Raw genomic sequence first — 13,847 nt, 5'->3', positions numbered from 1 at the left:
TATTCCCAGTAATATTAATAAAATCAAGAATATTGTGCATTAAATGGGGGGAAGTGAATATTGCCAGATATTAGCTGCGTTCATTTTCTGTTTTGTTTTCTTTTCTCCTATTTTAAATCTAAGGGAAAGAGATGAAGAAAATCAAGAAATTTTTTCACCCAAATCAGCAAGAATAGAAATGTCTTGTTCTCTGTTAGAACAGACACAACCTGCTCCACCCTCAGTATGGAAAAATAAGGAACAGTCTCTATCTCAGAGTGAGCTTCTGGAAAAGAAACCAGATAACTTACTTACAGATACAGATTTAAAATCCACTGTGAGAAGTTCTGCCAATGAATCTCTTTCTACAGACAAACTAAGATCAGAAAAAAGAAAAGAAATTGATGATTTAGCCATTGAAGATGAAATATTGGAAGAGTTACTCAACACAAAATCAGAGTTAGAAATTGGAGTGAAAGTTCAAAAACAAGAGGAAGATGTCAATATTAGGAAAAGGCCAAGATTGGATATAGAAACAAATGGCACTTTTAATTATGATGAAGCAATACCAGAAAGTAACAGAATATCTGTAAGTAACCTTTTTTAATGAGAAGTATCACAGACAGAAACTTAGAAGATTAAAAAGAAATTTAAGACAGTAGAAGCATCCACTGTTTCCTTGAAAAAGTTCATGTGTTCAGCACCCAGTATTAAGTGTAAGGATTTGTTGGTGGATAAGGTAAATATTAAAAATAGTGTTTCTTTGACAGTATATAATAAATGACAACAAACTGTTGTTCATGATTAATATAGTTCCAGGCTGTATTATTACTATACTATCATATGAGACCTTTGGCACTGATGGTAAGTATAGGAGATGCCTTAATAGAGCAAGCAGACATACAAAAATGAAGAAAGTTAGTAAAACAAACTATGAAATAAATTGTTAGATAAATCAGGTATAACATCAGTAGGAATTTTTATTTTCATTTTGGTCTTTAATATCCTATTTTCATGAATGTCAATAACTTGTCTTAGCACTTTGATCTAAGAAAAGTCTTCAGATTATTTTGTATTTTATGCCTAAGTTGCCCTCTTCCGTAGAATAGTTAGGTCATTAGGTGAGAGCATGGACCTTATGAAGTAGAAATATAATATTCTGATCTTTCATTTAGGTTGATTAGCTCTACTCTTGTTCATGGTTGTGGTCACTCCCCTCCTGTAAATGGCTACTGCATAAGGACAGGACTGAGTAAAAGGATAAAGATTAAGTGGTTGGAAGGTGTAATGATTTAATAAGTATTTGTTAACCTAGTGTGTATCAAGCACTGTAAATCTATAACTACTGTTGAGAAAACAAAGTAGGTGTCCTGTTTAGCCTATATATTGGCATCTTCCTATGAGAGAAAATCCTCATTATTTGTTTATTTTGAGTGAATCTTAAATGCCTTTCTGTGGACCAGATGCATCAGAATCAGCTGGTGAGCTTTTTTTTTTTTTTGAACTTTATTTTTAGAGAAATAGGGTGCATGTGAGCAGGGGGGGCAGGGGGACAGAGAGAGAGAGAAAGAGAATCCCAAGCAGGCTCCATGCCATCAGTGCAGAGTAGAGCCCAACTCAGGGCTGGAACTCAAAAACCACGAGATCATGACCTGAGCCAAAATCAAGAGTCAGACGCTTAACCAACTGAGCCACTTAGGCACCCCAGCTGGTGAGCTTTTTTAAAAATATGGATACCCAGACCAAAATCCCCAAAGATTCTGATACATCCAGTTTTCTTCCCAGAAAATGCTCCCTCATTTTGAGTTCAGAATTCCTTTTGCTGTCTTTAAAAATTCTAAAATCAGTGGCTTAAATAAGATAGGGTTCTTTTGTTCCTATAAAAGAAGCCCAGGGGGACAAAACATAAGAGATTCTTAAATATGAAGAACAAACTGAGGGTTACTGGAGAGGTTGTGGCAAGGGGGTTGGGCTAAATGGGTAAGGGACATTAAGGAATCTACTCCTGAAATCATTGTTGCACTATATGCTAACTAACTTGGATGTAAATTTTTAAAAATAATAAAATAAGCCCAGAAGTAGGTAACCAAAGCTGCTTGGAAGTTCCGTGGTATTAATTTCTTAGGTGTCTCTTTTTCTCTCTACTAGGTGGCACCTCTAGCCATCATGTCAACTTTCCAGGGAGGAAGAACAAGGTGGAGAAGGGGACAGGGTAAAAAGGCCTCTCCACCTAAGTTCCTCCTCACATTCTAAGGAGCTCTTTCAGAAACCTCACTTTATAACTTTGGTTATTAGCCAGAATTTAGTAATGGTCTGCATGACTCCCTATCCCTCACCTTTAGTCTACAAGAGAGTATGGGAAATGTTTTAAGCTTGACACATTGCTGTCCCTAACAAATTTAGCATTAGATAAGTAAGGAAGAAAGAATAGACAGTGAGATCCCGTTTAGCCAAATTGAGAACTTCAGAGAAAGGGAGGTTCTTTATTATCAAAGATTAGCTGTCACTTTACAGAAGAGGTTACTTGAACCAAGTAGTTTATGTATTCTGTAAGTTACTTGCTTAGCAATTTCCACTAGAGTGGAACTTCACGTTGGTTTCATGTGGTATTGGTGAAGTCCAAGGGATGATTTCCTAACTACATTTAATAAATTTATGTCTCTTTATAAAGGTATGTTTATTTGTATTATGAATTTACAATGTTATTTTAGCTCCAGGCTATTCCAAAATTTGTGTTCAGACTACTTAATACTATAAACATTTAATCTTTAGAAAGTTAGACTCTATTTATATTATTTTCATTACACCGTGGAAATGCATTTCCCTTGCAGTGTATCTTTCCTCCTGTATTCATTTTTAGTTTTTTCTGGTATGTTCTTATTTTCTTTCTCTAGTCTTGTGCTATTACATGCTTTCATTTTTTTAATAGCCTTTTTTTTTTCTTCTATCCCAGATTGGTCCACTGTTCACAGTGGCTACAGCTCTGTGTGAAAATGGTTATGGTTTTAATAGCAGAACTCTTTGGCCCTCCTGTATGGCTGTTAATATTCTGAAATACTCTGCATTGACTGCACATTCTCCTAGGGTTCATGGTCACTCAGGGTTGGGCATTTGATCCTAGAGTGGGAGAGACAGGAAGTGATCATTATACACCAGTGATACGGGATTTAGTAAACAGTCTTTTGTGTATCTGAAAAGACCTTTCATTTAATAGCTGAGCTTTACGTGCTGTATATTGATACTAGGGCATACAGTTACTTTATTTTGTTCTGTGGTTCTGTAGCATAATTTCCTCTGTCCTTACTTTACTACTTTAGAATTCATAACATTCTAAATAAAATTACAGAAATCTTCTGGAGAGTAAATAGTGATTTGATTGTGATATACTTTTGGGTACATTAAAAGTTCAGTCACTGTATTCTAACACTGTACATATTTAGTAAGAGCCTGTTATTTTGCTTTCAGTGTAAGGTAATTTTTGACAACTTCTTATTTTGAGATAATTGTTGATTCACATGCAGTTGTAAGAAATTATATAGAGAGATCCAGTATACCTTTCATCCTGTTTCCCCTAATTGTAACATCTTGTATAATTACAGTACAATATCACAACCAGGAAGTTGACATTGATGCAGTTCATCAACCTTAAACAATGGGAGATTATTTTTAATTTTTTCACTTTTATTGTTTTAAGAATTTGTTGTTGGAAAGTCCTTGTAGATGAGATGTTCATGAAATAAAGGAATTGCACTTAATTTTTTTAGCTGTGGAAGTGATTATCAGGAAAAAAATTCTTAATCCTTTCATTTAAAAAACTTAATGCAATTTTAAGGCAAAAATGTGAAACTTCTCTTTGACATTGGATTCCTTAGATTTCTAAAATCTGTTGATGATAGAACTTTCTATTTTGGGATTTAAATATAGGTTCTAGCACATTTATAATACTTTTTATAAGCTGAAATAGAAAACTTTTGACTAGATATTCCTGCTAGAAGTTTATCCTTACATATATGACAGCTGTGCCTGTGTCGTGGCCTTACAGTTTCGTAGTCTCACAAAATGCAAACATGACTCATCCTTCTTAACATTTCCTCTTCTTAATAGCACCCACTGAGTGCAGAGCATCTTTTCTTCACCTCATTCTACCCTCCTGTTCTAAATTAAGGTTTCCATTTCTCTTAACTACAGTATCTTCCAAAACCTAGCAGTAATACCTACCACTTACTGGATATCATCATTCTGTTTATAGCAATTCTGCAGTGAAGCAGTACTATACACATTGAACTGATTAGGAAATTGACAGTAAGGTATTAAGTAACTTGGCAAGGTTGCTTAGCTAGGTTTTGAACTGGGACGAAAACGTAGGGCTACTCTGCTCTTTTGGCAATTCCTTTTATCAGCTTTCTTAGAATGACATTCATTTATCCAGTTACTCCAGGCATCGGGCATGCTAACATGAAAGGCTGTCTGAGAGGATAAGTTTGATAGGCCTTTAAAAGGTAGAATCTCCAGGGACGCCTGGGTGGCTCAGTCGGTTACGCATCCAACTCTTGATTTTGGCTCAGGTCATGATCTCATGTTTGTGGGTGTGAGACCCGTGTTGGGCTCTGCACTGATGGTGCAGTGCCTACTTGGGATTCTCTCTCTCCTCTCTCTCTCTGTCTGTCCCTCCCCAACTTGTACTCTGTTTCCTTTTCAAAATAAATAAATAAATTAAAAAAAAGAAAAAAGAATCTCCAAGACTTGGTGATTGACTCAGCATGAGAAATGGAGAGAGAAGAAAAGAGTATAGGGTAATTCCCAAGTTTAGAGTTTGAGTGCTTGGGTGCGTTGTAACATGATTCTCTGGGATGGGAAATAACTGCTCAAGAGGGTGAGCAAGTTTGAAGGAGTGGGGCAGTATAAGGGAGAAAGGGCGGGGGTGTAAAATGTTCTGATTGTGATTAACTTGCAGTGGGTGATGTATATGAAAGTAGTGAAAGGGCACATGGTAGGCTTAGTATAAATTTTTAACCTTACTATTGATAAAAGTATTAATTCTTTTTAGTCCCTAAGCAAAAACAAAGTAATGTACATTTGTTTTTCTGTCCTTTCTTTCCAACTTTTTATTACAGTTTTTCTGAATTTAATATTGAATCATTGAAAATTTGATGTAAAATCGTATGCTCCCCTAGTGTACCCAAGGGATTATAGTTTTTACTGACAGCGTCAGAAAGCCATCTATGTAATATGCTCTTGTCTGGAACCTGGTCTGGATATTGGATGTGAAGGAAACTACAAGGCAGTTTGCACTTTATTGCAGACATATAGTGTAATTAACGTAACCCTATTTCCTTTTTCCTGGATTAAGGGCAATTTAAAATTAAATACTAAGTGTAAATTTAGATAGAATCCTTTAAAAATGTTTTTATTTTAGAGTATAAAAGTAGTACATAGCTATGTAGAAATATAGAAAATCAAAACATAACAATTTGTTGATAATCCTACCTACCATCTGTAGATAACCATCGATAATATTGTATTTTATTTATTCTTATTCTGCAAACTTAGAATCAACTGTTAATGTAATTTCATAGCCATTTTTTTCATTTATACTATGGTCACTTCTCATTGTAAAATAACTGGTATGAACTTCGATTGTGTCCTCTTTGCTCTTGTAATTCCTACTGCAGTGTCTTTTTTTACATAGATTTCTATTCTCATCTCAGCTTTTCTAGGAAAGATACTTGAAAATCAAATAACTGGGTCAAGAACATGAATATTTTTAAAGTTGCCATTTTATAATTTCTATGAACAGTATTTTTTATTTCTTTAGCAAGAAAATGAAATTGGAAAGAAATGTGAGTTCAAGAAAGATACACTGTGGTCAACTAAAGAAGAACTATCTGTAAGGAAATTTTTCTTTAATTTTTATAAAGATTTGACTTCATGACCAACATCTGATCAATTACTATTAGTTTACGTTCTTAGGATTCATTATTTCCCTTTGTGTAATTTTGATCTATTTCATAGTTACGCTTACTCTAGGAATAATTTGATCATATTATAATCATGATATAGCAAAAAGAGGATAGAAAAAAGCCTGAGTATAATTCCCTGCCTTCTGCATAAATGTGTGATCCTGAACAAGTCACTTTCACATTTATGGACCTCAGGTCTTTATAAAATCAGGTCAGCACTTTTCCAACAGGGTGATCATTTATATCAGATAGAGGAATGGATGTGAATTATTTCTAAATGCTAAAACACATTTACAAAAGTATTAAGTCATTGTTAATTTATTAGAGTTCCTAATTACATTCTGTCACTAATAGATGAACCTTGTCTTTTGACTTTCCACTTTTTTTCTTTCTCTCCCTGTCTTTATTTTAGTCCTGTTAGCAACTTCCATTTGAATAGGCAGTAAAAGAGTAAAAAACTTGGATGGTCAGCCTTGAGTTGCTCTGACAATGTTGATATGTAACTAGTTGGTTAATAGAAAATGACCTAAAGAATCTCATCCAGTAACAGGAAGGAATCTTCAGGCTGATTTAATACTGTCAATTTGCAATTAAAAAATGGCTTTCAGTTAATGAGTAATGAGTGTGTCCAGAACTAATGATTTTTGGAGATGTGAAAAATAATGTTACTGAAAATCCAAGGAAGGTTAAATATAATAGATGAGAACTTGTAGAACAGATTGTTACACTAATGTTAGTTCATGGTTTTTATGATAAGAAGTAGACAAAACAGATTCCTTGCTGAGAAAATATATAGAATATGAAGTATTGAGATGATATTCATTGGAATAAGCTACTAAATTAAAAATGCTAGATAGTTTTAGTCTTCTGTCATAGATGAGTGTATAGAGTATTTGAGTAAGTAATATTCTGGTTTTGAAGTAGTTATGATTTGATTTCCAAATACAGAGTTTGGGTGCCAGAAATAAACCTTTTTTACTGTTTTGTTTTGTTTTTTTTATCAGGTATTTGAACTTTTTCTGTAGATGCCCAAACAAGTAATTTTCTTTTCCTTATCTTTTCTGCTTATGTATCCGTCGTAACCCCGTTTAAGATCAAAGATGAGCTTCAGGGTGATGGTGATATGTTTCCAAGGAAGGTGTTACTGACTGAATTTAGATCACTGGTGGTTAGTAACTTTACCTCCAGAAATACATCCTGTGTAAATAGTGATTATGGTCAATTAAAGAATTTCAAGAAATTCAAAAAGGTACGGTATTCCTTTAACTACAGTATCACCAGAGGGCAGCGTTTGAAATGTTTTTAGAAATACTGTTGATGCTAAATAGTAAAAGCAGTTCATGTTGAAAACTGATACTATTTCTTCTGCTTAAAACAGTTAAAATTATTCTAGTAAGAACATAAACTGACAGTTAATGAATATGTGAATAAATATATGTTGAGTATATAAAGAATACATGGAAACACATTTCATTGAGACTGAATTCTTTAAAGGGTGCTGTTTACCTGGTCTTCTCCACCTTAAGGGGCAGGCTTTGGGCTATATTGAAAGGGTTCTTCTACTTATAATAATGATCTCTGGCTACCTGAAAGTCCTTAACTCAGGACTTTATGAAGATAATAGATCTGTTTAAAATAACTGAGCACATTAAATAATGAAAAGTAGGCATTTTACTGTTATGTGTATATACAAAAAATATAAATATGTACCTGAGTGTTACCATCAGCCCAGAGTTTCTTCTTTTTAAGGAACTGATAAGGTATTTAGTTTGTCAATATGACTAAAAGGATATTTCCGATCCAGTCTGTATTTTGTTGTCTGTTGCTGGGATATTTGCTTCTTGTTCCATACCTACTACTTACTACTACCTTTTGCTTAAGCAGTTAATCAGAATACAGTTAATTTTTTCAAAAGTGGTTTCTGTGGAAGACTGCCTTTCACTAGAATATGATCTGTTTGATTCTTGCTGTGGCTATGAGGTATTTTGTAGCTTTTTCTCTCTAATGTGAGCTACTATTAACATTTGTTAATTTTTTTGCCTACTATGACAATGTGTAAAAGGTTCTGAACTCCCCTCTCTTCTACTTAGAGTGGAAGATGGAAATACCTCCCGTTAGATAGCACCCACTTAATTCTTTTCCATCCCACAGGTGTAGCACATGAATACCACAGGGTTATTTATTCTTAACCGCATGGTTATTTCATGTTCAGTGTCATGTTACCAAGTCTCATTGTTGAATCAAAATTCAAAAGACATACCTTTTTTTTTTTTTAAGTTTATTTATTTATTTTAAGAGAGAGCACGCAAACGTGGAAGGGGTAGAGAGAGAGAAAGAATCCCAAGCAGGCTCCGTGCCATTAATGCAGAGCCGACGCAGGGCTCAAACCCACAAACTGTGACATCATGACCTGAGCTAAAATCACAGAGTCAAACACTTAACCGACTGAGCCACCCAGGCACCCCTGATACATATTTTTTTATTAATGAAGTTACCAAAGATAAAGCAATGCCTGTTGGCCCAGGGATGGCCAAGAGCTATAAAGTAGTACAAACTTCTGGAAAGCAGTCTGGAAAAATTTTATTAAAAAAATTTTTTGAAGTTTATTTTGAAGGTGGGTGAATGGGGGAGAGGCAAAGAGCAAGGGAGAGATAGAGAATCCCAAGAGGCTCGAAGCTCCACACTGAGCTCGACTCAGGGCTCAGTCTCATAGCTGTGAGATCATGATCCGAGCCAAAATCAAGAGTTGGACGCTTAACTGACTGAGCCACACAGTTGCCCCTAATCTTACTACTTTTACTTTTTTTAACAGGTCATATTTCCTGGAGCAGGAAAACTTCCACACATCATTGGAGGATCAGATCTAATAGCTCATCATGCTCGGAAGAATACAGAATTAGAAGAGTGGTTAAAGCAGGAAATGGAGGTTAGTAGGAAGTGAGGCCTAGTAACTTGCTTGGTTTACATTCTGGTCCCTTGTGGTTTCTTTAGAGCACATCCTTCGTAAAACCAAACTTAAGATAATTGGCCTAAGGTCATTCATTAAGGAAAATTCCTGAGTTACAGAGCATTAAGGTTAATTTGTATCTTTACATAATGCTTCTTTAGAGACTTTTAGATTTATTAGTTAAAAAAGATGGGACCCAGACAAATGAGTTAAGTTTACATCCTAATGTAAAGGGGAGAAAAGAGATTTAACCAGCAAAAAATAAAAGAATACTAAAAGATAACTGTTAAAAGATGGTTGTACAGTCATACGGGGGATATTACAAGTAATATCAGTTATATAGTATGTGGATGAACTGGGCTTTCCAAATCTGGAATTATCTTTCAGCAGTTCTGAGAATTTCTCAGTCCTTATTTTAGTATTACCTTGTTCCTGTTTTTCTATTGTATCTCTTTTTTCTTGTATATTAATTTTTTAAGGAATTGCCATAATTTTTCCATAGCAACTTCACCATTTTGCATTCCCACTAATATGTGCAAGGGTTCCAGTTTCTCCACATCCTCTCTAGCACTTCATTTAGTTTTTTTTTTTTGATAATGCACATTTAACTGGTGTGAATCTCAATGTGGTTTTGATTTGCACTTTCCTAATGATTAATGATGTTGAGCATCTTCTCATATGCTTATTGGCCATTTATGTATCTTGTTTGGAGAAATATGTATTCAAAAATCTCTTCTGATTATCAGATTGTTTATCTTTTGTTGTTTTTGAATTATGGGTGTTCTTTGTATATTTTGGATATTAGTCCCTATTATCACATATATGATTTGCAGGTATTTTCCCTTTCTCTGGGTTGCCTTTTCACTCTGTTGATTTTGTATTTTGATGCACAGAAATTTTAAATTTTGATGTAGTTCAGTTTATCAGTTTTGTTGTTGCTTACCTGTGCTTTTGGTATTATATCCAAGAAATCGTTCCCAAATCAAATGTCAGGATGTTTTTCCCTTTTTTCTTCTAAGAGTATTATAGTTTAGCCCTTATATTTAGATCTTTGATTTTGAGTTAATTTTCATAAGGGGTGTAAGGTTAGAGTCCAACTTCATTCTCTCTAGTTACACTTTCACACTTTGGTTCAATGATACATGAACATACCATCTCGATGGTGAAGTGGGGGAATCTCAAGCCAGTTATACTATTGACAACTGTTTGCTGTGAGAACCTTGCCTTAATGCCTCCTCCCATGGGCAGTTGTTACTGATCCATCTCATTTTTCCCCAGAGTCTAAGTTTTAAGAAGGTAAGAGAAATCTTTAAATAATGTTGGTTGATTATTAAGTAGTAATTATTTACATTTAGTTCATATTCTTAAAACTTTTAATTATGAAAAGTTTTCAAACATACACAAAGAGAGGAATGAAACAAACCTCAAACACAGGTTCAACAGATATCAGGATTTGCACATCTTGCTTCATCTGTTGCCTTTCTCAACTTTTTTTTCTTTCTGGAGTATTTTTCTTTCTGGAATATTTTAAAGCAAATCCCAATCATTTTTCATTTCATTTTTATTTATATGTTCAAACATACAGATTTCTGATCAAGCACATATTATGTCAGAGTGTGTCTTCCTATCACTTTACAGTAGGATACTTAATATAATCAATTCATGTTCAAAACCCTAAACTAGGATCAGCAGCATAATTTTGATACTTGAAATTGCTTTAAAGTTTTATAATTTCGCATACTTGCCTTATGGCATGTCTTCAATCATATCTACAACTAATATGTTGCCTAAGTCTCAGGAAACCAAATCTCAGTTATGACATTGCTCTTTTGGGAAAATATAAACTGCTTTACAGCTCTCCATGTTAGAATGTGATTTTCAAGAACTCACTGTTTACACATAACAGCTGTATATATTTATATACTGCTATAATGAGAACTCACAGGAAAGATTAAAAAAATAAGCTTCTCTTTTCTTTCAAATTTTCTAAGAGAGCACGTGTGCATGGGGGTGGGAGAGGGGCAGAGAGAGAGGGAGAGAAAGAATGCCAAGCAGGCTCTATGCTGTCATTGCTGAGTCCCATGGGGCTCGATCTCACGAACTGTGAGATCATGACCTGAGCTGAAATAAAGAGTCAGACAGACGCTCAACCGACTGAGCCCCCTCAGGGTCCCCTGTGCTTCTCTTTTTTTTACTTTCTTCCTAGGTGTTTTGAGTCCTAGTGGATATTATGTAAAAAGACCATCTACCTGATTCATAATTCTTTCAACCCCTGACTTTTTTTTTAACTGGAGAATTTAATAAAATTAAGTAAAGTGGACAACTTCTGCTATAGAGGAAGTTACTGCATGGAAGTTAAGATTTCAGAAACATAGGACTATTGAATTGAGAGATAATCAAAGGCCTCCTCTAGGGTTAGAATGTTTTCTTCTTAGTCTTTGTATTGCCTGATTGTCCAGTGCTCCTGGAACCCAAAGGTGGGCTCCAGATAAGTTGTCTCAGCAGGCTATTTGAAGTAGGGCCACTTGGTAATTGAGGGGTGAGGATAATAACTCTTCCCTGAACTCTACAATTTTATATCCCTTTCTTTATTTTATTTTATATATATTTTATCTTTTTTTTTTTTTCCTCTCTGAAATTTATTTCTTGGTAACTTCTCCACATTGTCTTCCAGTTTGGTACTTTTCCCTTCCACTCTGTCTAGTTGGTATTCCCACCCATTTATTAAGTTTTCACTTAGCCTATTGTATTTTTTCAATTTTGGATGTCTGTTTCATTCATTTCTAAATCTTCTTGTTCCCTGCTGATATTTGTAAGCTCTTCTTTTGTTTTCTGTGCCTAAAATGCTTGTTGCTATTTATGTTTGTGCTAATCATCTCCTATGGAGCCTTGTTTCCAAGTACATATTTTGTGATCTTTTTATGTGAACCACTCATTTTCCTTGTAGTTTGATCTGTGGGAATTCCTTGAGTTCTAATCCTCCAGAAAAGATATGTTGTGTCTGCCAGTCTTGTTCTACTACTAGGAAACCACTTTAGCCTCAGCTGGTGATTTTCTTGGATTACCTAGGTAGTTAATTCCTAGGATCACCTAAAGTACTCAGAAACCTGAGTGAAGGCCAGCTTGTCATTATAAACTTGATAGTTTTTTTCTTTCCTTCACCCTGTGCTAGGGTCAGGGCAGACAAGTTTCTCTCTTACCTTCTTTTGTGTTGTAGACTTTATTCCTCTTTCTCCCTTAAATGCTGGAGTCTTTTCTTAGATTCCTCATCTTTGATTTTCTTTCATATCACTCATCACCCATGCAGACATCAAAGGCAGAGCCCAGTTTTTTTATGGTTTGTGGATACCCACAGAGGAGGGCAAAAGCTGGCTGTGTTGTTAACTTCTCAGGGTTTTTATTCTTCTTCATTGTGGGTTTAATGTCTTTAGCAATTTGTTTTTAAAAATGCTTTTTAATTAAAAAATTGTTACAAAGGTCACCACAAAATGGAGGTTGTTTAAGGTCACTCAGGATATGTAGTGTCAAAAAATGGAAGAATGAAAATGACATCTTTCCTCCTTTCTTTTTTGAAAGAATAAATGGCCTTACTATTTAAAATGTGCATTTCAAAGAATTATGGTACTGCCCAAAAGAATGATGAAGTTACAATCCTGAAGTCCAGAAATAACCCATGTAAATTCAGTAAACTATTCCAGATGTCTCTTTATTGAGGAGGAGTAATAGCTGGGACAGCGTGCAAGAGAAGGGGAGGATCGATAGAAGAAAGTAAAGCTGAAAGCATTGCTGAATTTGTGCAAATGTTTCTTCTCAAGATATTTTGTTTTCTGAGATGCGTCTAAGACCAAGGGGTGATAGATACGAAAAAAAAAACCACTATCAGATTAGAATCAGTATTTGTTTCAAACTGCCTATTTGATTTTAGATGGTTTTTGGCTCCCTGCTGTCAACAGTGAGGAGATTGTACTTCCTCCATTCTCCCCGCCCCCGCCCATCTTCTGACAGTCCTTTCTTACCTCCCTTTTAAAGGTGATTTGCACTTGCAAGTCAGAAGCAGTGAGAATGTGCCTTGGTGTTGCCCAGTTCTCCATTTGTTTTCCCTGAAATACAGTATGTTATTTTGATCTGCAGATGCATTTCTTTTTATTTCAAGGAACTCTTCTGTTACATCTTTGAAAGCATTTTTCTATTTGCTGGGTTCTGTATATTTAAGACGTAACCATCCTTTTATTAGATCACCTTTACTCTCTATACCCATTTCTTCCGCACTCCCTGTGGTTTTCTTAAGCTCTTTCACTGTGTCAAAAATTCAAATTTCAGTTGTGTCTGTGTTATTCTTTGTCAGCTATATGATCCTGAGTGGATTACTTGATTACTTTATGCTTGTGTTTCTTCCTGTGTAGAATGGGAATAATAATAGTACCTCCGTTTCACAGAATTTTTGTGAGGATTAAGTAAGATGCTATTTATAAAGCATTTATAACCATGGAAAGAGTCAGTGTTAGCTATTTCTAATTTATTTGATTCTGAAATGGTGTTATTAATAGGTCTCAGTGTTTTAGCATTTGTTCCCTTCTCATTGTCATTGTGTTTTGTCATCTCACTTTTTGGTTCTCCTTTTATTGCTTTCATGTTCTTATTAACTTTATTTTTTGATCCTTGGATTGTTATTTCTTGCAGACTAAGTTCTTCATTTATTTTGCATGTTCTCTTCCAGTTGCTGTCCTTTGTTTCCCCTTTGGTATGTGGAGCAGTTTGTGGTTTTCTATGATCTTGGCAGCTGTTTGGAGTGAAATACCCTGTCCAGATACTGTTTGCTTTGCGAAGCATCCTGTGCTATTTTATGCAGGGATTACAATCTAAAGACAGTTTGTGAGGCAAAAAGTGAATGTAGTTGAAATTACTTCTACCCGAGCTCTTAGCTTTCTGGTGGAGAACGGAATGACCCTCGTGCCTCTGTA

General features: G+C 35.0%; 1 protein-coding gene across 4 annotated transcripts in view; it reads left to right on the top strand.

The window, feature by feature from the left end:
- The window catches only part of NBN (nibrin), a 50,968-nt gene that overhangs the window by 33,018 nt on the left and 4,103 nt on the right, over nucleotides 1–13,847 (top strand). For 3 of the 4 annotated variants that reach the window (XM_060610853.3, XM_078441692.2, XM_060610855.3), the window contains exons 11-14: nucleotides 124–568; nucleotides 5,795–5,866; nucleotides 7,033–7,188; nucleotides 8,752–8,865. In XM_060610853.3, the coding sequence (XP_060466836.3) occupies nucleotides 124–568; nucleotides 5,795–5,866; nucleotides 7,033–7,188; nucleotides 8,752–8,865 (787 nt within the window). The remainder of the gene's footprint in view (nucleotides 1–123; nucleotides 569–5,794; nucleotides 5,867–7,032; nucleotides 7,189–8,751; nucleotides 8,866–13,847) is intronic. The other variant, XM_060610854.3, reaches the window with a different exon arrangement.

The sequence above is a fragment of the Panthera onca genome, chromosome F2 (genome assembly GCF_046562875.1).
Source record: "Panthera onca isolate mPanOnc1 chromosome F2, mPanOnc1 haplotype 2, whole genome shotgun sequence".
Taxonomy (NCBI): Eukaryota; Metazoa; Chordata; class Mammalia; order Carnivora; family Felidae; genus Panthera; species Panthera onca.
The sequence above is the reverse complement of the archived record's forward strand: the minus strand, read 5'-3'. Positions and strand labels throughout refer to the sequence as shown.